Source organism: Lissotriton vulgaris, unplaced genomic scaffold (genome assembly GCF_964263255.1).
Source record: "Lissotriton vulgaris unplaced genomic scaffold, aLisVul1.2 SCAFFOLD_1113, whole genome shotgun sequence".
Lineage (NCBI taxonomy): Eukaryota > Metazoa > Chordata > Amphibia > Caudata > Salamandridae > Lissotriton > Lissotriton vulgaris.
In genome coordinates, this window is record NW_028245062.1 from 4,323 (window position 1) to 30,699 (window position 26,377).

Sequence of the window (26,377 nt, forward strand, 5' to 3'; positions counted from 1 at the left end):
GTGAGGGAGTCTGGGGGTGCCAGCACCTCCTCTCCAGAGATCTGGCTAGTGTATTAGGAATGAATCACATCCTTCCTAAAGAAGAAGCAATGGGGGGGGGGGGGGGGGGGGAACAGAGGCGGAGCTGCTTGGAAGCGGTGGGGTCTGTCCTTGTCACAGGGGTGTGTCTGACATACGGCCTGGCCGGCCTTTCCAATGCATCAGTCTTCACAGGAAGTCGGGCCTGGATAGAACCCTCCCTCCCCCAGCAACTTCCAGCCTGTGAATATGAAGAAACAACCCTTTGCTTAAATCCCCCCTTCTCTGCTCCCTCCCCCCCCCCCCAATATCAACAGCCCAATTAATCCAGTCCCATTGCATTGCACGGTACGTGCACACTCACCCGGGGGCCCCTTTTACCGGGAGGGCCTGGGAGACCTGGCGGGCCGGCGAGTCCCTGCAAGGAAAGAGAGAGGCAGTGAGGAGAAGGCAGAGACAGGCACAGGGCTTGTACATACAAGCAACAGGCACAGGGATAGTAAATACAGGCAACAGCACAGGGCTTGTATATACAGGCAACAGGCACAGGGCTTGTAAATACAGGCAACAGGCACAGGGCTAGTAAATACAGGCAACAAGCACAGGCATGTACATACAGGCAACATGCACAGGGCTTGTACATACAGGCAAAAAGCACAAGGCTTGTACGTACAGGCAACAAGCACAGGACTTGTAAATACAGGCAACAGGCACAGGCTTGTACATACAGGCAACAGGCACAGGGCTTGTACATACAGGCAACAGGCACAGGGCTTGTAAATACAGGCAACAGGCACAGGGCTAGTAAATACAGGCACCAAGCACAGGGCTTGTACATACAGGCAACAGGCACAGGGCTTGTAAATACAGGCAACCGGCACAGGGCTTGTACATACAGGCAACAAGCACAGGGCTTGTACATACAGGCAACAAGCACAGGGCTTGTAAATACACGCAAGAGGCACAGGCTTGTACATACAGGCAACAGGCACAGGGCTTGTAAATACAGGCAACAGGCACAGGGCTAGTTAATACAGGCAACAAGCACAGGGCTTGTACATACAGGGAACGGGCACAGGGCTTGTAAATACAGGCAACAGGCACAGGGCTTGTACATACAGGCAACAAGCGCAGGGCTTGTAAATACAGGCAACAGGCACAGGACTTGTAGATTCAGGCAACAGGCACAGGGATAGTAAATACAGGCAAAAAGCACAAGGCTTGTACATACAGGCAACAGGCACAAGGCTTGTACATACAGGCAACAAGCACAGGGCTTGTAAATACAGGCAACAGGCACAGGCTTGTACATACAGGCAACAGGCACAGGGCTTGTAAATACAGGCAGCATGCACAGGGCTAGTAAATACAGCCAACAGGCACAGGCTTGTAAATACAGGCAACAAGCACAGGGCTTGTACATATGGGCAACAAGCACAGGGCTTGTACATACAGGCAACAGGCAAGGGATTGTACATACAGGGAACAGGCACAGGGCTTGTACATACAGGCACAGGGCTTGTAAATAAAGGCAACAGGCACAGGGATAGTAAATACAGGCAACAGGCACATGCTTGTAAATACAGGCAACAGGCGCAGGTTTGTACATACAGGCAACAGGCACAGGGTTTGTACATACAGGCAACAAGCACAGGGCTTGTAAATACAGGCGACAGGCACAGGGCTTGTACATACAGGCCACAAGCTTTGTAAATACAGGCAACAGGCACAGGCTTCTACATACAGGCAACAGGCACAGGGCTACTACAGAATAACTGTGGGTCTAGCACATAAATTAACTCATCTGTTTGTCTCAACCTGTTAATTGTGTATTCTATAGAGTGTATATAGCACACAGCAGGACTTGTATCTGTGTGACGGACAGAGCTTGTACAAACAGGCAACAAGCACAGGGCTTGTACATACAGGCAACAAGCACAGGGCCTGCACATACAGGCAACAGGCACAGGGCGTGTACATACAGGCAACAGGCACAAGGCTTGTACATACAGGCAACAATCACAGAGCTTGTACATACAGGCAACAAGCACAGGGTTGTACATACAGGCAACATCCATTCGGATTGTACATACAGGCAACAGGCACAGGCTTGTACATACAGGCAACAAGCACAGGGCTTGTACATACAGGCAACAGGCACAGGGCTTGTAAATACAGGCACCAGGCACAAGGCTTGTACATACAGGCAACAAGCACAGGGCTTGTACATACAGGCAACAGGCACAGGGATAGTACATACAGGCAACAGGCACAGACCTGTACATACAGGTAACAAGCACAGGGCGTTTACATACAGGCACAGGGCTTGTAAATACAGGCGACATGCACAGGGCTCGTAAATACAGGCAGCATGCACAGGCTTGTAAATACAGGCAACATGCACAGGCTTGTACATACAGGCAAATAGGCACAGGGCTTGTACATACAGGCAACAGGCACAGGGCATGTAAATACAGCCAACAGGCACAGAGCTTGTACATACAGGCAACAGGCACAGGCTTGTACATACAGGCAACAGGCACAGGGCTTGTACATACAGGCAACAGTCACAGGCTTGTAAATACAGGCAACAGTCACAGGGCTTGTAAATACAGGCAACAGGCACAGGGCTAGTAAATACAGGCAACAGGCACAGGCTTGTGCATACAGGCAACAGGCACAGGGCGTGTAAATACAGGCAACAGGCACAGGCTTGTACATACAGGCAACAGGCTTGTACATACAGGCAACAGGCACAGGCTTGTAAATACAGGCACGGGGCTAGTAAATACAGGCAACAGGCACAGGGCTTGTTAATACAGGCAACAGGCACAGGGCTTGTAAATAGAGGCAACAGGCACAGGGCTTGTACATACAGGCAACAGCACAGGGCTTGTAAATACAGGCAACAGGCACATGGCTTGCAATACAGGTAACAGGCACATGGCTTGTACATACAGGCAACAGGCACAGGCCTTGTACATACAGGCACAAGGCTTGTAAATACAAGCATCAGGCACAGGCTTGTACATACAGGCAACAGGCACAGGCTTGTAAATACAGGCACCGGGCTAGTAAATACAGGCAACAGGCACATGGCATGTACATACAGGCAACAGGCACAGGGCTTGTACATACAGGCAACAGGCACAGGGCTTGTACATACAGGCAACAAGAACAGAGTTTGTACATACAGGCAACAGGCACAGGGCTAGTAAATACAGACAACAAGCACAGGGTTTGTAAATACAGGCACAGGGCTTGTAAATACAGACAACAGGCACATGGCTTGTAAATACAGACACAGTGCTTGTAAATACAGACAACAGGCACAGGGATTGTAAATAAAGGCAACAGGCACACGGCTCCTATACCAGCCTTATCTATACAGGCAGGGAACTCCTATGCACGTTTTATCAATACAGCCAACAGCACAGGCACACAGCTTCTACTCAAGCATTCTATATACAGGCACAAGATCCATTACAAGCCTTGCAAATACAGGCAACAGGCACACGGCTCCCATACAAGCAGTATAAATACAGGCAACAGGTACAGGCATAAGCCTCCTTTACAAGCATTTTAAATACAGTAAAGTGTGTGGTAACACGTGTAACATCTTAAAACACACTCACAAAAATAAGCCTAACATGATAGGAGCCCCAACAGACATCAGTCAGCCTCACAGGGCAGCGAGGACCAGCAGGGGAGGGGAGCTGTGGAGCACCCCCACAGGGACTCTGGGTATCTAAGTACTCCAGGGCCGATTGGAGAAGGCAATGAAGAAAGGCGTCAGAGCCGAACTCCCTGCCCTGAACAGGGCATTTGTAGATCGACACCACACTGCTCTCCTCCAGGAGGCCTGGGCAGTGGAGCCAGTGTCCAGGAGAGAGTCCGGCAGGGGGGGGGGGGGGGGAAGGGGAGGGCGGCTAGATATGTCACTAGAACTAAATCCGGGTACACTAAAAATAACTGCAGGTGACAAACACCAGACTCTCACAGGGGGGTGAACATGCTATAGACTCACACTGAGCGGCTGAACATGGTACAGACTCTCACAAGGGGCTGAACATGGTACAGACTCTCACAGGGAAGGTTGAACATGGTACAGACTCTCACAGGGAGGGCTGAACATGCTACAGACTCTCACAGGGGGTGAACATGGTACAGGCTCTCACAGGGAGGGCTGAACATGCTACAGACTCTCACAGGGAGGGCTGAACATGGTACAGATCTCACTGGGGGGATGAACATGCTACAGACTCTCACAAGGGGCTGAACATGGTACAGACTCTCACAGGGAGGGCTGAACATGGTACAGACTCTCACAGGGAGGGCTGAACATGCTACAGACTCTCACATGGAAGGCTGAACATGCTACAGACTCTCACAGGGAGGGCTGCACATGCTACAGACTCTCACAGGGAGGGCTGAACATGGTACAGACTCTCACAGGGAGGGCTGAACATGGTACAGGCTCTCACTGGGCGGCTGAACATGCTACAGACTCTCACAAGGGGCTGAACATGGTACAGACTCTCACTGGGCGGCTGAACATGGTACAAACTCTCACGGAGTGGGCTGAACATGGTACAGACTCTCACATGGAAGGCTGAACATGCTACAGACTCTCACAGGGAGGGCTGCACATGCTACAGACTCTCACAGGGAGGGCTTAACATGGTACAGACTCTCACTGGGCGGCTGAACATGGTTCAAACTCTCACGGAGTGGGCTGAACATGGTACAGACTCTCACGGAGTGGGCTGAACATGGTACAGACTCTCACAGAGTGGGCTGAACATGGTACAGACTCTCACAGAGTGGGCTGAACATGGTACAGACTCTCACAGAGTGGGCTGAACATGGTACAGGCTCTCACGGAGTGGGCTCAACATGGTACAGACTCTCACAGGGTGGCTGAACATGTTACAGACTCTCACGGAATGGGCTGAACATGGTATAGACTCTCACGGAGTGGGCTGAACATGGTACAGACTCTCACAGGGTGGCTGAACATGGTAAAGTCTCTCACAGGGGAGTCTGAACATGGTACAGACTCTCACTGGCCGGGCTGAACATTGTACAGACTCTCACAGGGAAGGTTGAACATTGGTACAGACTCTCACAAGGTGTGACTGAACACAGTACAGACGCTCACATGGTGCCTGAACATGGTACAGACTCTCACAGGGTAGCTGAACATGGTACAGACTCTCACAGGGGGCTGAACATGGTACAGACACTCACAGGGTGGCTGAACATATTACAGACTCTTGCGGAGTGGGCTGAAAATGATACAGACTCTCACAAGGTGGCTGAACATGGTACAGACTCTCACAGAGTGGGCTGAACATGGTACAGACTCTCACAGAGTGGGCTGAACATGGTACAGACTCGTACAGGGTGGCTGAACATGCTACAAACTCTTGCGGAGTGGGCTGAACCTGATACAGACTCTCACGGAGTGAGCTGAACATGGTACAGACTCTCACAAGGTGCCTGAACATGGAGCAGACTCTCACGGAGTGGGCTGAACATGGTACAGACTCTCACAGAGTGGGCTGAACATGGTACAGACTCTCACAGGGTGGCTGAACATGTTACAGACTCTCATGGAGTGGGCTGAACATAGTACAGACTCTTACTGGGAAGCTGAACATGGTACAGACTCTCGCAGGGTGGCTGAACACGCGGAGACCCTCACAGGGTGACTGAACATGGCACAGACTCTCACGGAGTGGGTTGAACATGGTACAGACTCTCACAGAGTGGGCTGAACATGGTACAGACTCTCACAGGGTGGCTGAACATGGTACAGACTCTCACGCAGTGGGATGAACATGGTACAGACTCTCACAGGGTGGCTGAACATGTTACAGACTCTCACCGAGTGGGCTGAGCATGGTACAGACTCTCACGGAGTGGGCTGAACATGGTACTGACTCTCAAGGAGTGGGCTGAACATGGTACAGACTCTCACAGGGTGGCTGAACATGGTACAGTGTCTCACAGGGGAGGCTGAACATGGTACATACTCTCACAGGGCGGTTGAACAGGGTACATACTCTCACAGGGTAGGCTGAACATGGTACAGACTCTCACAGGGGAGGCTGAGCATGGTACAGACTTTCACAGGGTGGCTGAACATGGTACAGACTCTCACAGGGTGGCTGAACATGGTACAGACTCTCACAGGGCAGCTGAACATTGTACAGACTCTCACAGGGGAGGCTGAAGAATGTACAGACTTTCAAAGGGTGGTGAACATGGTAAAGACTTTCACAGGGCAGCTGAACATGGTACAGACTCTCACACGGTGACTGAACACAGTACAGACTCTCACAAGGAGGCTGCACATGGTACAGACTCTCACAGGGCGGTTGAACATGGTACAGACTCTCACAGGGGAGGCTGTACATGGTACAGACTCTCACTGGCCGGGCTGAAAATGGTAGAAACTCTCACAAGGTGTGACTGAACACAGTACAGACTCTCGCACGGCGGATGAACATGGTACAGACACTCACAGGGTGGGCTGAACATGGTATAGACTCTTCCCACAGGGTGTATGAACATGGTGAAGACTCTCACTGGCCGGGCTGAAAATGGTACCAGCACTCACAGGGTGGGCTGAACATGGTATAGACTCTTCTCACAGGGTGTATGAACATGGTACAGACTCTCAATGGCCGGGCTGAACATGGTACAGACTCTCACAGGGGAGGATGAGCATGGTACAGACTCTCTCAGGGTGGCTGAACACGGTACAGACTCTCGCTTTGTGGCTGAACACGGTACAGACTCCCACAGGGTGGCTGAACATGGTACAGACTCTCACATGGGGGTGAACATGCTACAGACTCTCACAGGGAGGGCTGAACATGCTACAAACTCTCACAGGGAGGGCTAAACATGGTACAGACTCTCACTGGGCGGCTGAACATGCTACAGACTCTCACAAGGGGCTGAACATGGTACAGACTCTCACTGGGCGGATGAACATGGTACAGACTCTCACGGAGTGGGCTGAACATGGTAAAGACTCTCACAGAGTGGGCTGAACATGGTACAGACTCTCACAGAGTGGGTTGAACATGGTACAGGCTCTCACGGAGTGGGCTCAACATGGTACAGACTCTCACGGAGTGGGCTCAACATGGTACAGACTCTCACAGGGTGGCTGAACATGTTACAGACTCTCACGGAATGGGCTGAACATGGTACAGACTCTCACGGAGTGGACTGAACATGGTACAGACTCTCACAGGGTGGCTGAACCTGGTACAGTCTCTCACAGGGGAGGCTGAACATAGTACAGACTCTCACTGGCCGGGCTGAACATGGTACAGACTCTCACAGGGCGGCTGAACATGGTACAGACTCTCACAGGGGGGTGAACATGGTAAACACTCTCACAGGGCGGCATAACATGGTACAGACTCTCACACATTGGCTGAACATGGACAGACTCCTACAGGGAGGCTGAACACGGTATAGACTCTCTAAGGGGGGTTGAACATGGTACAGACTCTCACAGGGGAGGCTGTACATGGTATAGACTCTCACTGGCCGGGCTGAAAATGGTACAGACTCTCCCAGAAAGGCTGAACATGGTACAGACTCTCAAAAGGTGTGACTGAACACGGTACAGACACTCATAGGGCGGCTGAGCATGGTACAGACGCTCACAGGGTCGGCTGAACACGGTACAGACACTCACAGGGTGACTGAACATGGTACAGACTCTCACAAGGCGGCTGAACATGGTACAGACTCTCACAGAGTGGGCTGAACAAGGTACAGATACTCACGGGGCTGAACACGGTACCGACACTCACAGGGTGGGCTGGACATGGTATAGACTCTCACAGGGTGGCTGAACATGGTACAGACTCTCACAGGGCAGCTGAACATGGTGCAGACTCTCACAGAGTGGGCTGAACAAGGTACAGATACTCACGGGGGCTGAACACGGTACCGACACTCACAGGGCGGTTGAACATGGTACAAACTCTCACAGGGGAGGCTGTATATGGTACAGGCTCTCACTGTCCGGGCGGAAAATGACTGAAAATGAATGGTACAGACTCTCTCAGGAAGGCTGAAAATGGTGCAAACTCTCACAAGGTGTGACTGGTATAGACTCTCACAGGGTGGCTGAACATGGTACAGACTCTCACAGGGCAGCTGAACATGGTACAGACTCTCACACGGTGACTGAACACAGTACAGACTCTCACAAGGAGGCTGCACATGGTACAGACTCTCACAGGGCGGTTGAACATGGTACAGACTCTCACAGGGGAGGCTGTACATGGTACAGACTCTCACTGGCCGGGCTGAAAATGGTAGAAACTCTCACAAGGTGTGACTGAACACAGTACAGACTCTCGCACGGCGGATGAACATGGTACAGACACTCACAGGGTGGGCTGAACATGGTATAGACTCTTCCCACAGGGTGTATGAACATGGTGAAGACTCTCACTGGCCGGGCTGAAAATGGTACCGGCACTCACAGGGTGGGCTGAACATGGTATAGACTCTTCTCACAGGGTGTATGAACATGGTACAGACTCTCAATGGCCGGGCTGAACATGGTACAGACTCTCACAGGGGAGGATGAGCATGGTACAGACTCTCTCAGGGTGGCTGAACACGGTACAGACTCTCGCTTTGTGGCTGAACACGGTACAGACTCCCACAGGGTGGCTGAACATGGTACAGACTCTCACATGGGGGTGAACATGCTACAGACTCTCACAGGGAGGGCTGAACATGCTACAAACTCTCACAGGGAGGGCTAAACATGGTACAGACTCTCACTGGGCGGCTGAACATGCTACAGACTCTCACAAGGGGCTGAACATGGTACAGACTCTCACTGGGCGGATGAACATGGTACAGACTCTCACGGAGTGGGCTGAACATGGTAAAGACTCTCACGGAGTGGGCTGAACATGGTACAGACTCTCACAGAGTGGGTTGAACATGGTACAGGCTCTCACGGAGTGGGCTCAACATGGTACAGACTCTCACGGAGTGGGCTCAACATGGTACAGACTCTCACAGGGTGGCTGAACATGTTACAGACTCTCACGGAATGGGCTGAACATGGTACAGACTCTCACGGAGTGGACTGAACATGGTACAGACTCTCACAGGGTGGCTGAACCTGGTACAGTCTCTCACAGGGGAGGCTGAACATGGTACAGACTCTCACTGGCCGGGCTGAACATGGTACAGACTCTCACAGGGCGGCTGAACATGGTACAGACTCTCACAGGGGGGTGAACATGGTAAACACTCTCACAGGGCGGCATAACATGGTACAGACTCTCACACATTGGCTGAACATGGACAGACTCCTACAGGGAGGCTGAACACGGTATAGACTCTTTAAGGGGGGTTGAACATGGTACAGACTCTCACAGGGGAGGCTGTACATGGTATAGACTCTCACTGGCCGGGCTGAAAATGGTACAGACTCTCCCAGAAAGGCTGAACATGGTACAGACTCTCAAAAGGTGTGACTGAACACGGTACAGACACTCATAGGGCGGCTGAACATGGTACAGACGCTCACAGGGTCGGCTGAACACGGTACAGACACTCACAGGGTGACTGAACATGGTACAGACTCTCACAAGGCGGCTGAACATGGTACAGACTCTCACAGAGTGGGCTGAACAAGGTACAGATACTCACGGGGCTGAACACGGTACCGACACTCACAGGGTGGGCTGGACATGGTATAGACTCTCACAGGGTGGCTGAACATGGTACAGACTCTCACAGGGCAGCTGAACATGGTGCAGACTCTCACAGAGTGGGCTGAACAAGGTACAGATACTCACGGGGGCTGAACACGGTACCGACACTCACAGGGCGGTTGAACATGGTACAAACTCTCACAGGGGAGGCTGTATATGGTACAGGCTCTCACTGTCCGGGCTGAAAATGACTGAAAATGAATGGTACAGACTCTCTCAGGAAGGCTGAAAATGGTACAAACTCTCACAAGGTGTGACTGGTATAGACTCTCACAGGGTGGCTGAACATGGTACAGACTCTCACAGGGCAGCTGAACATGGTGCAGACTCTCACAGAGTGGGCTGAACATGGTGCGGACTCTCACAGGGCGGCTGAACATGGTACAGACACTCACAGGGTGACTGAACATGGTACAGACGCTCACAGGGCGGCTGAACATGGTACAGACTCTCACAGAGTGAGCTGAACAAGGTACAGACTCTCACAAGGGTTGCTCACGGTACCGACACTCACAGGGTGGGCTGAACATGGTCTAGACTCTTCTCACAGGGTGTATGAACATGGTACAGACTCTCACTGGCCGGGCTGAACATGGTACAGACTATCACAGGGTGGCTGAACACGGTACAGACTCTCACAGGGTGGCTGAACATGGCAGAGACTCTCACAGGGGGGTGAACATGGTAAACACTCTCACAGGGCGGCTGAACATGGTACAGACTCTCTCCCGGTGGCTGAACACGGTACAGACTCTCACAGGGAGGCTGAACACGGTACAGACTCTCACAGGGCGGTTGAACATGGTACAGACTCTCACAGGGGAGGCTGTACATGGTACCGACTCTCACTGGCCGGGCTGAAAATGGTACAGACTCTCACAGGAAGGCTGAACATGGTACAGACTCTCAAAAGGTGTGACTGAACATGGTACAGAGTCTCACAGGGTGGCTGAACATGGTACAGACTCTCACAGGGTGACTGAACATGGTACAGACTCTCAAAGGGCGGCTGAACATGGTACAGACTCTCACAGAGTGGGCTGAACAAGGTACAGATACTCACGGGGGCTGAACCTGGTACCAACACTCACATGGTGGAATGAACATGGTACGGACTCTCACAGGGTAGCCAAACATAGTACAGACTTTCATTGGCCGGGCTGAACACGGTACAGACTCTCATAGTGGAGGGTAAGCATCGTACAGACTTTCACAGGGTGGCTGAACATGGTACAGACTCTCACAGGGTGCCAGAACACGGTACAGACTCTCACAGCGCGGCTGAACATGGTACAGACTATCACAGGCTCACAGCGCGGCTGCACATGGTACAGACTATCACAGGGGTTGAACATGGTACAGTCTCTCACAGGGTGGCTGAACATTGTACAGACTCTCACAGGGTGGTGAACACGGTACAGACTCTCACAGGGCGGCTGAACATGGTACAGACTCTCACAGGGAGGCTAAACATGGTACCGTTTCTCACAGACGACTGAACATGGTACAGACTCTCACAGGGGTGGCTGAACATGGTACAGATTCTCACAGAGTGGGATGAACATGGTACAGACTCTCACGAAGTGGGCTGAACATGGTACAGACTCTCACATGGTGGCTGAACATGGCACAGACTCTCACAGAGTGGGCTAAACAAGGTACAGGTACTCACAGGGGCTGAACACAGTACCAAAACTCACAGGGTGGGCTGAACATGGTATAGACTCTCACAGGGTGGCTGAACATGGTACAGACTCTCACTGGCCGGGCTGAACACGGTACAGACTCTCACAGTGGAGGCTAAGCATGGTACAGACTTTCACAGGATGGCTGAACATGGTACAGACTCTCACAGGGTGGCTGAACACGGTACAGACTCTCACAGGGAGGCTGAGCATGGTACAGACTATCACAGGGGGTGAACATGGTACAGACTCTCACAGGGTGGCTGAACATGGTACAGACTCTCACAGGGTGGCGAACACGGTACAGACTCTCACAGGGAGGCTGAACATGGTACAGACACTCACTGGGAGGCTGAACATGGTACAGATTCTCACAGGGTGGCTGAACATGGTACAAGCTCTCACAGGGGCGGCTGAACATGGTACAGATTCTCACAGAGTGGGCTGAACATGGTACAGACTCTCACGGAGTGGGCTGAACATGGTACAGACTCTCACAGGGAGGCTGAACATGTTACAGACTCTCACGGAGTGGGCTGAACATGGTACAGACTTTCACGGAGTGGGCTGAACATGGTACAGACTCTCACAGGGTGGCTGAACATGGTACAGTCTCTCACAGGGCCGGCTGAACATGGTACAGACTACCACTAACCGGGCTGAACATGGTACAGACTCTCACAGGGGAGACTGAACATGGTACAGACTCTCTCAAGGTGTGACTGAACACAATACAAACTCTGACAAGGCGGCTGAACGCGGTACAGACACTCACAGGGTGACTGAACATGGTACAGACTCCCACAAGGCGGCTGAACACAGTACAGACTCTCACAGGGTGCCTAAACATGGTACAGACTCTCACAGGGGGGTGAACATGGTACAGACTCTCACAGGGCGGCTGAACGCGGTACAGACTCTACCAGGGTGGCTGAACACGGTACAAACTCTTACAGGGAGTCTGAACACGGTACAAACTCTCACAGGGCGGTTGAACATGGTACAGACTCTCACAGGGGAGGCTGAACATGGTACAGACTATCACTGACCGGGCTGAACATGGTACAGACTCTCACAGGAGAGACTGAACATGGTACAGACTCTCTCAAGGTGTGACTGGACACAATACAAACTCTGACAGGGCGGCTGAAAGTGGTACATACACTCACAGGGTGACTGAACATGGTACAGACTCCCACAAGGCGGCTGAACACAGTACAGACTCTCACAGGGTGCCTAAACATGGTACAGACTCTCACAGGGTGGCTGATCATGGTACAGACTCTCACAGGGCGGCTGAACATGGTACAGACTCTCACAGGGGGGTGAACATGGTACAGACTCTCACAGGGCGGCTGAACGCGGTACAGACTCTACCAGGGTGGCTGAACACGGTACAAACTCTCACCGGGCGGTTGAACATGGTACAGACTCTCACAGGGGAGGCTGAACATGGTACGGACTCTCACAGGGGAGGCTGAACATGGTACAAACTCTCACAAGGTGTGACTGAACACAGTACAGACTCTCACAGGCTGTTGAACATGGTACAGACACTCACAGGGTGACTGAACATGGTACAGACTCTCCTGTCTCTTACACCCCATGGTCACAGGTTCGAGTCCTGTGCTTTCTCCCTCCCGAAGCCCTTAAAATGTGATCCATTGATGGATGACACTACACACCAGCCTTCAGCTCCAAGTTGTGTCTCGTGATGAACATGTGCTTCGCAAATACACAGCTAATGCTTTAGAAAAGTTTGTATGGGACAGATTTCCCACAAGATTTTTTGCAGGAATTTTTGCTGGTATCGAAGATTTGCTAACCGGGGAAGATGTTTAGTTTCACAACACTACCACTGTGTTTAAATTAATTTAAATAGCGCTTACCCCTGACAAGGTGTCGAGGCATGCTCACTCCATGCATTCACGCCAGTTTCTTTGTGGTACATTTTTGCGACATTATCACTTCACACCACCTTACTGTCCATAAAGCTGCTGATTGGCACATGGCAGGACTTGCCTTACGTCAGCGGTGGGCTATGGGGCTAATATTCCCACATTTTCTGTGTTCTGGTGTTTTATTCTCAGTACAAGATCTCCTTTCATTAACTAATGTATAACTGCTGGTGCAAGGCGAAGGGAAAAACCTTGGAATGAAACATTTCTTCTGGTTGCGCTGGGAGTAAATAATTATTATCTCCCAAGATGCAGGACTCTCCAAGAAAGAAGAAAGCCCACCACCAGCTGTTCTTTGATGTGCTCAGAAGTTTTCCGTCTGTGGTAGAGGATCACCCATAGCGCCCAGACGGCCAGATAGCAGGCAGACAGCCGTGCCGCTGGGGATTACAGGCCGTTCCCGGAGCAGCTAGCAGCCTTGAAGGACCGTCTGCTTTCTATTTATCCTTAACCACGCCCACTCAAATCTCGGACATGAGCAGCTTCTTAGCGAAATATGCAGATAATGAATGACTCTGAGGTTTACTCGCCTTGCCTCGCTCTAAAAGGGCCGCAAATGTGAAAGTAATCGCGAGTGATGCTTTAAGCCATAAAGGAAAGCCTGATGGCGCCTGATCGGGAGCTGAAAGCTGGCGGCTGCGAGCGGGCTCGCGCGCTTAACCGCAGGCGCTAGGCCAGCAAAAGCGTGTGGCAGCACTTTTAAAAGCCACTTACTAAATGTCTCGCAGGGCAGCGCATACGCTGGCTCAGGCGAGACCTAATAAAAGGGGCTAGGAACAAACCATTAAATTATAGGCCAAGCAGCTTACTGGATACAAGCCAAAAGATATTTTCTAGACAGATACTAGCGAGGCTGCATACATGACTTGCTGACAATCACATCTTTAACCCCTACGCTGCTCATGACGAGCTCAGCTCGTCATGAGGCACGGTTGAGCTGTGCTCATGACGAGCTGAGCTTGTCATGAACAATGGGAAAACATAATAGTCAGCACAGGAGGAAAATATCACTAGCAGCCAAGGTGTTAAAGATGCCCAGGGAGGGATTCAGAAAAAAACAAGCACCATAGATCAGGCTTTCCGCTTTAACGTGTTGTGCTGGAAGTACCTAACCTTAAAGAAAGAACACCTATATGTTACTTTTATTAATCTACGATCTAGTCCCGAGGGATCTGCTATGGAGGGTATTGGGAAATTACGGGATGTCCAAGGACCTATTTCGGATTCTCAGAGTATTACATACCGATACTTATGAACAAGTAAGGTGGAACAATACCAGTGATCCTACAGATAAGATACTCATGAGAAGGGGCACAAAAGAGGGCTGTGTGCTGGCCCCAACCCTATTCAGAATGTTCACCAAAGGTGCTGAGAATTGGGTCTCTGCAATCGAACATAATGCCCCAAAACTTGCTGGCACTCCATTCCCGATCTTAATGTTTGCAGATGATACCCTACTCATCTCAGGAACCCCGGTGGGTCTGGACTCATTTGCAGCCTTCCGCAAAAATAAAGGCCTAGAAACGAATCCGGATCAATCTAAATTCATGGGCATTAACCCCCCATAGAACTTTCAGAGGCCAAATGAGATCAGAAGGACAACTGATAGAACAGACTATTCGATCTGATGACCTGGGTATTAGAATGTCAGACTCTCTAAAATGGGCGAATCAAATTGATAAAAGCGAGGGCGGTCTCCATCAGCGTGCACTTTTTATTAGTAGGAAGCATAAGTCGACTGCTGGAGGGGCTGTGTCACCGGCCATACAAAACGATGTAGCCACAGCAGTGTGGGCTGCCCCCTATGGAGCAGAGATCGGGGGTACAGAGATGCATCAGAGATGCTTCGACATGAACCGTTGAGGAGAATGCATTTATTAAAGGCCTTTTCACTTTGACCATTGGTGCCGCTACAATTTGATCTAGCCCTGAACCCCATCCATCTGGTGTCCATTCTTAAACCGCTGGATATGACCCCCCCGGAATGAACCATCGATAGAGAGGCGCTTAGGGATCTGGTGAACTGTGACACCGCCTCCTGCGCCCCTGGGCTAAAAGAAACACCTTCAAAAGCAGCTTGAATCAATTACATTAGGAAACTTGTGGGAAACCTGTGGGCTCCACCGGATGAAGTTACCAAAGGTGATAAGCTGCTATTTAATAACAAGTATTGGCGAATCTTCCTCTGGTAACACATGTCCTCCGATGGTACCGCAGGATGTGTTGCTTTGGTCTCAGGTCTGCCACTCTACTTTCAGAACTTTCTGAAACACATGGAAGTGAGAGAGGAGGCTCTGGGTCCGAAGTTTGTGCTGGGGATCGTCAAAGACCTCGGCTTAGTTGTCCAGCTCCTTGGTATTAAGGAGAAGAGCTCAGGATCATACAATTTGCCTAAGGGGATATTAGGTCACAAAACCAGGTGTTGTTCTAGGTTCTGTAACTTCGCAACTTGACCACATCGACCTTAGAAAGATAATGGGCCCGAGTTAGTTGGCAAACGTGTGTCCTGTTGGCTGCACACTTCATCACAGTAAAGCAAGTGGACTAAGTGGCAAACCTACGGTATCACATACTCAGACCGAAGAGTCCACAAAAGATCAATACAGCTGAGCAATACGCACGTAGGTTGCTCACCCCGGCCGCAGAGAGAGGCCGCCGCAGAGAGAGGCCCCTGCAGAGATGCACCTTTCGCTGAAGCCCGTAGGCCACCGTGCCCGGGAGCTGCTGCTGTACACGTCACCCACAAGTGACCCCATAACAAAGCCTGCAGTTGTGCGCCGTCATTTGGCGCACTGCCTGCCGCACCTCTAGCAGTGTTAATATCTTGTAATTTGGGCGATGGGAGGCCGGCTTCCATTGCATCCGATCGAGGGGCTCGAGAGGCGCGCAGCCCCTTCTAGACGGAGCAGGGAGAGCTGGAGGCTGCGAGGATGGGGGCGCTGACGGAATGCGCCGCCTCACCAGACCTAATGTGAGAAACACACTGAGAATAGATGAAGACAAAGGCCATGGCTGGAGTTTATCCACCTCCCTTTTACGACACAGATTCCACATGCGTTCTCTGCGCATGGCTGCGCCTGTCAGAACTGCTCTGTAGTAGTGCTCGGCTCGGAAACACAGGCATCAAGCGGTCGTACACAGGGGCGTAGCTTCAGAGAGGGCAGTGAAATAAACTTATTTTCTGGCAAATAGTTACAGTTGGGTATTGGATTTCACAAGGAAGTTTACATACACAGAGACAAAAGCGCACGTTGTATGCAGAATAATCACTGGAAAATCTGAAACTCACACCCAGGGCTTTGAGCGGGCCGGCTTCCGCCGTGCGCTGGTATACAGACTCCCCCTGTATTCCAGAGAGGCGCGCGACGCGATCCGGTCTGCCATGCCATGCTGTGGAGACAAGACCTGGCCGCGCGCACGTCTTGTCTCCCTTCGTCGTTCTCAGACTGCTGAGACGCCGACTATAGTTCTCGCTGCGAGAACGCGCTTTCAGCGCGTTCGTCATAGGCGAGACCTAAAAATGACTGGGAAGGTAACCTGGCCAGAATGTGGGCTGAGCATAGGGCGAGCTCGCTAACAGAGCAATTTCTGCTTTATAAATGCTTGCTTAGCTTGGAGCCCTATAGGGACAGGATATACCCAGCAGGCCTGGGCGAGTGGACATACAGCTCCGATTCGGCACGGTACCCTAAGAAGCCGTCCTCTCGATGGTGTAAAACGGATGGGGGTCTGGGGAGCTGCCCTTCCACCCGTTACTACAGGACACAGGGGCTCAGCTCTTGCTGCTGTGTCCCAGCATCCCATGCTACTATCGAGAGTCGAGCAGACTCTGAGAGGTGAGAGGAACGAGCCGCTTATTGGGGGCTTGGAACCTGTGAACCTGTCATGATATAAGCCATGTTTTTATGAACACGGCATCTTTAGCTAAAAAATATTATAAATTGCTTCTAAGCTGTTTTTCTTATACATGACCCCTTTTATTTCTTTTTAACTCGCAGAATAGGAAATGTTGAGGGTTATTATAAATGAATGAATACCTCTGCTGTTCCTGGGCTACCTACCAAGGCGGAGCACATATTGGCATGAGAATGAGTCATTCTGGAGGTTTATCTTGATAGAGGTGACTGTTTCCCCTGAGGTCTCCCATCATGCCCACTCTATGGGTCACATGCTACTGTAATGTTGTTATGCATCCTTCTCCCCTTTGTTTCTTACTCTCCTCATTATGTCTTTTATCATTGCCTTGTACTTGCACTTTAATGGTCTCTGGAGTGGACCGAAATAAAGTATCTACGACTACAGGCAAGAGGCAGAAGGTTTCAACACAAGCCTTATCAATACAGGCAGCGGGAACACGGATCCCACAGCATGCCATATATCAAACAAACACCGCCCTCGAGCGAGAGCATCCGAAGCTGCATATATGACCCTGAGGCACATATAACACACACAGGAATAAAGTGAGGGAATTTGAATCTACATGACAATGACACATAACGCACATATAACATGCACAAGCACCGACTAAGCGGGATCTAAAACTGCACCCATGATCATGACATATAATGAACATAAAACACACACAGGCCTCGAGTAAGGGAATCTGACACTGCATCCAAGCCCCTGACCTATCATGCTCATGTATAATACACACAGGTACCTACTGATGGAATCAGAAGCTGCTTACATGATGCTGAAGTTTAGTCGACATAGAACACACACAGGCCTCGAGTGAGGGAATCCGAAACTGCATCCATGACCGTGACATATAATGCTCATGTATAACCCACACACAGGCACGTGAGTTTCAGCGCTCCGTCCATCACCTCCTTGTGTTTGCTTGGTTCGCCCTAAGTTGGCCGGGTGTGCCCAGACGTGGGTCCCTTGCTCACTCTCCCACTGGATTCAAGCTAACCTGGCTGATGAAGGGTGTCACCCAGAAACCGGTCCCAGGATGCTTTCTTCTGGTTCAGGGAAGACCTGACTTGGCAGTTCGGGATGGACTGTTCCCATGAGGCACAGGGTCAAGACTGATTTGCATATGGCCATGTCTGAACTGGGGGGTGGCAGAGTGATCTAAAGAATGATGATGGATTAAACCCAGATCTCCTCGAAGGAGCTCCCAGTGCTTGGGATCCCTTAAGTGGGTATATCCCTGTTAGCAGCAGCCATCGACCTCCCCAGGAACAGGAATCTTGTTCTGGACACCGCCGCGACCCGCCAGCCTCACCGGCTAATGGATCCCTGAACACCGATATCATTTTCCACACCACACGCAGAGCTCAATGGAGAAAAGCGTTCTTCACCCTACTCACCGTCTCCTCGACTAGAAAATCCGCACACAGCCAAACTCTCTCCATCTCCCCATCCCGGGTCTTTCCAGGCAGAGCCACCATCACTATTTACAATACCGGGATTGTCCTATTACAATCCACAGACAAGAACCTGGAACTGCTAGACAGCATGTTCCCCACCTTCAAAGAACACCTCTCCAAGTCACGGACAAACACGCATATCTCCCCCAATTCCACCAACCATGACCTCTCAGCTGCATACTTTTCAATCAGGGACACACCTACCACCCCTGACCTCCCATCCCCCACCCACAACCTCACTATCCCAACTCAGCACCCCATCTCAGACATAGATCGCTCCCCCTCATACGCCGCCCGTTCCCCCGCCCCCTCCACCAACGTCCGGACCTCCACACATACCCTCAACACACCTTTCACACCTACAGCGGGCATTAACACCCCGCTCGGCGCTGACAGCACAATCCCCACACTTAACACTCCCAACTTAGTCCAGCACCAGAATCACACGCATTCTGACAATTCCCCCCTTTTATCCCCCCCCATTCTCAGTCCTCACTACCCACCAATCTACTGCGCAGAACGTACTCCCTCTCTTAATTTAACGCCCCTTCCCCTTAACAGGACCATCTCCACTCCCACTCCCCCTCCTACTCTCAGCCCCTACTATCCTCCTTCCAATACAGCTACCAGTCTCCCAGCCTACACGTTGTCCCCCACGCCTACCGCCAATGCCCCCACCCATAACATCAATTTCCTCCCTATCCCATCCACTCCCCAACAGTCCAGAACCTCTCACCTCCCTAACCCTATCCCACGCTCCAACACAACGCAGACCTGCTTGAACACCAGCCCTCCCCCTCGCCTGCACACGAGTTCCCTGGCCAGCCAATCACCCCTGACTGCCACCCCCACCCCCACCACCTACCCTATGATGGAACTCATCATGGCCACCCTCACTCAGATCAAAGAAGACATCCAGGTCATCAAAGAACGACTCTCCACATGTCCTACACACCACCCAGCCACCTCCACCCCCCTTCCCAGCCTGCCTCCTTCCCCCCCGGCGGTCCCCCACCCTCACCACGCCCCACACCAGGCTTCAAACCCTGCTCATAGGCGCAGCAATTCCCGTAGTCCTCAGCATCGCCCCTGCAACGCCTCACACATCCACACCTCCCCCCCGGCGGTCCCCCACCCTCACCACGCCCCACACCAGGCTTCAAACCCTGCTCATAGGCGCAGCAATTCCCGTAGTCCTCAGCAACGCCCCTGCAACGCCTCACACATCCACACCTCCCCGCCTAATGTGTCCCCCACCTCTCAGGCCAACTCTCGCACTCAGCTATGCCCCAAGCTGACATCAATCCCAGCTCTTAATCGCAACAACCGCCCTCGCCGCACCCACAACTCTTCTTCTGACCTCGACACACTCACCCTTCTCCGCTCCTATGAACCAGCCCCCCAAACTCACACAAGCACCCCACACCGCAACATTCCCACAATACACCCAAATCCCCTTAGACCACCCACATTAAACAGCAGAGCCTCCATCCCCAATAACCTTAGAGAAGTCCCTCTCTCGCTAGAACAATCTAACACCCTCTACACACCCCGCCTCAAATGCGCGCTTCTCAACTGCAGATCGGCGACGAAACACTCAGCAGCCATTGCTGAACTCCTCTTATCGCAGGGCCTTGACCTAATCATCTTGACTGAAACGTGGCTAACTGAATCCTCGACACCCATAATGGACATTCTGGTTCCTCCCAACTTCCACATTATCAGGCTCGACAGAACAGGCCAAATAGGTGGCGGAATCGCATGCATATACAAGAACAACCTCTCTGTTCAGAAAGTCAATTCCACATCCCTACCATCCCCAACATCCTGTGAATACATCTGCCTCGACATTATTAGTGAGGGCAAACCGATATGCTCTCTGCACAGCATATACCACCCACCCAGGGACAACCTCACCTTCTCCCAACAAATCATGGATATGATCTCAACCAATTCCGGTCGCCAGCTCACCCAAATATACCTTGGCGACTTCAACCTCCGCTGGAATGACAGCAGCGACGCAGTGGTAAACAGTCTTAAAAATTTCCTCGATGCCCTGAACCTCACCCAAATATGCAACAGTCCGACCCATGAGAAAGGCTCCATCATCGACCTGATCACCTCCAAGGAGCAATCTATCCAACTTGAATCCATCCAACCTTGTGACTGGTCGGATCATCACATTATCACATTCTTTATCAACGAAAAAGTCAAAGTCAACCCTGTGCAGCTCTCCAAGCCCAAGGTCTGGAAAAGAAACTCGAAAAAGCTCAACCCTGGCTCTCTGCCCCCTAACAGCTGCAATCTCCTACTCCCTCCTGCAGGCGCCTCGGACGTCCAAACCCTGACTGACCACTATCTCAACACTATGACTTCGATAATCAATGAGGCTGCACCTATGCAACTAAAAAGAGTCGCCACTAAAATCTCCAAACCATGGTACGACGGGAGTCTCAACGAAGATAGAAGAGACATGCGAATGGCAGAACGGACCTGGAGATCAGCCCCCTCTGCAATGCACCTAAAAGAGTTGAAGAAGAAGAGAAACGCCTACTTCAGGAAAATAAAACGCTCAAAAGCGGACTTCTTCCGCCTCCAACTTAACCAAGCAAAGAACCGCCCGAGAAAACTGTTTGAGCTAATCAAATCGCAATCCAAAGAGCTACCACAACCACTCAACACTGGGAGTGTGGTACCCTCATGTGAAGACTTCGCTGCTTTCTTTATCCAAAAAACCGACAAAATAAAAAGCGATCTCCTCACTGACGCAAGCCTCTACTCCAAACCCAAATGCCCAGCACCCGTTGAACCAAAAAACAATGCGACATGGTCAACCTTTGACACATATTCGGAAGAAGAAATTGGCAAATTACTCAGCACCCTGAAACCATCCAATCACCTCACGGACCCCCTCCCGGCCTTCGCAGTAAAAGACTTTACCCCACTGATTCTCCCTCTCTGGACTAAAATCATCAACAGCTCTCTCCAACAAGGAAGCATACCTGACTCCCTCAAAGTTGGTCAGGTCACACCTCTACTAAAGAAACCAACAGCCGACCCCGCGGATCTCAACAACTACCGTCCCATCACCAATATCCCCACTCTCGCCAAACTGCTGGAAAAATGTGCACAACTACAATTGACTAAACACATTGAGCAATTCGATCTCCTCAACCCTCACCAATCAGGTTTCCGAGCAGGACACAGCACAGAAACGGCCATGACTCACATAATTGACGACGCACTTCAAATGCTAGACCAAAATGACACCTGCCTCCTCATCCTTCTCGATCTCTCCTCCGCATTCGACACCGTTAAACATGAGAATCTAATAGAACTACTAAACAAAAGAATGGGCTTATCTGGAACTGTCCTCAAATGGTTCACTTCCTTTCTCCGCAACAGGACGCAGAAATTCAAGAGCAACAACCTGATGTCCACGCCAGTACCTGTAACGCTAGGCGTCCCCCAAGGGTCTTCTCTATCCCCAACTTTGTTCAACCTAGTCATGGAACCGCTCACCACTCTGCTACAAGATTCCAATGTACACTTTCACATGTATGCCGATGACACCCAACTCTACCTCAAACTGCAATCTCCCAATGACATCCTGCTCCTGAACTCAACGATCAGATGCACCCAATCCTGGCTTGCCGACAATCACCTCAAACTCAATGCCCTGAAAACAGAGTTCCTTCTGATCGCACCTCCAGCGAAGATAACCACCACTCAACATTGGCTTAAACTCATAACCGCACTCAATGTCCAACCCACCATCGTGGAATCAGCAAAATCTGTAGGCATAACACTCGACACCAATCTCAACATGCAGCAACATGTCAGCAAAGCTACAAAGGGAGCGAACTTCCAGATCAATACTCTGAGGAAACTTAAACCCTACCTCGCAGCCAAAGACTTCCAAACAGCGGTGCAAGCACTAGTCATCCCACGAATTGAATACGGCATCACCTCCCTCTGTGGACTCCCACTAACTACAACCGCACCACTAAAAGCATCTCTAAATGCTGCAGCGAGACTTATCACGGGGTCAAAAAAGCACTCCCACATCACCCCTGACTTGAAATCCCTGAATTGGTTGCCGTTTGAAGCCAGAATACATTTGAAAATAGCCTGCATGACACACAAGGCTGTACACCTAAACTCACCCGGCTACCTTGCTCAGAAATTGACAATCTCTGGGGGAACCAGAAACACGAGAGGCGCAAACAATCTTCTGCTGAAACCTCGAAGATTCCGGAAGGAGAAAACATACAAGCGCTCTTTCTCAGGAATGGCGCCTAGGATTTGGAACTCACTCCCTCCCGAAACCAGGCTTCTCTCTTCCACTACACTCTTCAAAAAAGAAGTAAAAGCTATCTTCATGGCTAAATTCACCTGTACTACTATCTCGAACCCTATCAACACCCTGCGATGATCTTTATTACTTGCTTGACCCCTTATCTATTTGTACGAGCTGTCTTATCACCCACTTGATTGCTTTGCAGCCACCCAATTGTATTATTTGTATTGTATGATCTACTGATTTACTTATTTGACTTTGTTCCCTCATGTTCCCTTCTGTACTCTGTGAACTATCGACCTACCTATTTGACTTTGTTCCCTCATGCACTCTTTTATGTAAAGCGCTCTGATATCTGCAAAGATCTTGTTCGCGCTATATAAAACTCTGAAAATAAATAAATAAATGTGACTGGGGGTGAGTGTCTGAAACGTTTCAGCGCTCCGTCCATCATCTCCTTGTGTTTGCTATATAATGCAAATATAACACATAGGCACAGAGTGAGGGAATATGACACTGCATCCATGACCGCGACATATGATGCTCATATATAACACACAGGTCTCGAGGGAGGGAATCTGAAACTACACCCATGACCTTGACAAATAATGTACATATAAAAAACACAGGCACAGAGTGAGGGAATACAAAAATTCATACATGACCCTGACATATAATGCACATATAGAAAAGGAAAGGGAGAGCAAGGGAATTGCGGGGTGCATCTGGATCCCCAGTATGATGATAAGTTAAACAAGAGCGGATGAACCCGCTATATAGGTATGGTACAATCACTAGTATGGTTAGTACATGGACCCATTAGGTTTGTTTAAAAGACCCCTCACACACCAACCTGGTTGGTGTCATGCCTCATCTTTGGGGTCCCAACCGGATGCCCTAATGCCCCCCGGTTGCACTACGACCCCTGATTACAGCGGAGCTGGCATGGCGTGAATGTGTGATGTGACGTTAATTATACTTAAAAATATCTCTGAGAATCCTTGCCTGTAACCTTCATCAGGGCGGCTCAGGATATGGTTAAAAATGTGCAGTGCAACTAAATGAGAACTTATTATCCTTAGTTGACTCTGTGAGTGGTCTAAATGCTTCAGCCCACAAAGGTATATGTGAAGGGCTTTCTTCAGGACCGGATGGTGAGACTGGTGAGTGGCATGAGTGGCAAAGTGGAAAGTGCCAGTGAAAAAAGTGAAGTGCCTACACACGCGCTAAGGTGCCTGATCTGAGAGTCAAAGTACTTACGGACACTTGAAAAGACACTATGTAAAGGTTATGGGAGCTGATCGAGGCACAGGAGGGGTCTCATCCGATGTCCCAATTTGGTCTCGGCTTGAAGCCCGTCTGTAAACCTGCTGTGGTCTCCCGTAGTCCCGGACTAAATAGTGGGTTTGTCGACTCTTGTTTAGCATATAATGCACATATAACACACATAGGAATCAAGTGAGGGAGTCTGACACTGCATCCATGACCCTGACATATAATGCTCATATAACACACACACATGCCTCTAGTGAGGGAATGTGACCCCTTATCCATTGACCCTGGCATATAATGTACATATAACACACACATGCCTTGAGTATTGGAATGTGAAACTGCATCCTTGACCCTGACATATAATGTACATATAACACACACATGCCTTGAGTGAGGGAATGTGAAACTGCATCCATGACCCTGACATATAATGCACACATGCCTTGAGTGAGGGATTGTGAAACTGCATCCATGACCCTGACATATGATGCAAATATAACACACGCTGGCACTGAGTGAGGGAATCCGAAACTGCATCCATGACTCTGACATATAATGCACATATAACACACACACATGCCTCTAGTGAGGGAATGTGACCCCTCATCCATTGACCCTGGCATATAATGTACATATAACACACACGTGCCTTGAGTGAGGGAATGTGAAACTGCATCCATGACCCTGACATATAATGTATATATAACACACACATGCCTTGAGTGAGGGAATGTGAAACTGCATCCATGACCCTGACATATAATGTACATATAACACACACATGCCTTGAGTCAGGGAATGTGAAACTGCATCCATGACCCTGACATATAATGTATATATAACACACACATGCCTTGAGTGAGGGAATGTGAAACTGCATCCATGACCCTGACATATAATGTACATATAACACACACATGCCTTGTTGAGGGATGTGAAACTGCATCCATGACCCTGACATATAATGTACATATAACACACACATGCCTTGAGTGAGGGAATGGGAAACTGCATCCATGACCCTGACATATAATGTATATATAACACACACATGCCTTGAGTGAGGGAATGTGAAACTGCATCCATGACCCTGACATATAATGTATATATAACACACACATGCCTTGAGTGAGGGAATGTGAAACTGTATCCATGACTCTGACATATAATGCACATATAACACACACACATGCCTCTAGTGAGGGAATGTGACCCCTCATCCATAGACCCTGGCATATAATGTACATATAACACACACATGCCTTGAGTATTGGAATGTGAAACTGCATCCTTGACCCTGACATATAATGTACATATAACACACACATGCCTTGAGTGAGGGAATGTGAAACTGCATCCATGACCCTGACATATAATGCACACATGCCTTGAGTGAGGGATTGTGAAACTGCATCCATGACCCTGACATATGATGCAAATATAACACACACATGCCTTGAGTGAGGGAATGTGAAACTGCATCCATGACCCTGACATATAATGTACATATAACACACACATGCCTTGAGTGAGGGAATGTGAAACTGCATCCATGACCCTGACATATAATGTATATATAACACACACATGCCTTGAGTGAGGTAATGTGAAACTGCATCCATGACCCTGACATATAATGTACATATAACACACACATGCCTTGAGTGAGGGAATGTGAAACTGCATCCATGACCCTGACATATAATGTATATATAACACACACATGCCTTGAGTGAGGGAATGTGAAACTGCATCCATGACCCTGACATATAATGTACATATAACACACACATGCCTTGAGTGAGGGAATGTGAAACTGCATCCATGACCCGGACATATAATGCACATATAACACACACAGGCCTCGAGTGAGGGAATGTGACCCCTCATCCATTGACCCTGGCATATAATGTACATATAACACACACAGGTTCGAGTGAGTAAGTCTGACACTTCATTAGACCCTGACGTATAATGCACATAAAACACA

The 26,377-nt window shown here is 50.1% G+C and overlaps 1 protein-coding gene across 1 annotated transcript in view; it reads right to left on the bottom strand.

Moving 5' to 3' along the window:
- Nucleotides 1–340: 340 nt before the first annotated feature.
- LOC147666548 (uncharacterized) overlaps nucleotides 341–26,377 on the bottom strand; it is a 178,815-nt gene continuing 152,778 nt past the window's right edge. Inside the window, exon 4 of the mRNA XM_086948996.1 lies at nucleotides 341–436. Coding sequence (XP_086805122.1) covers nucleotides 341–436 — 96 coding nt within the window. The remainder of the gene's footprint in view (nucleotides 437–26,377) is intronic.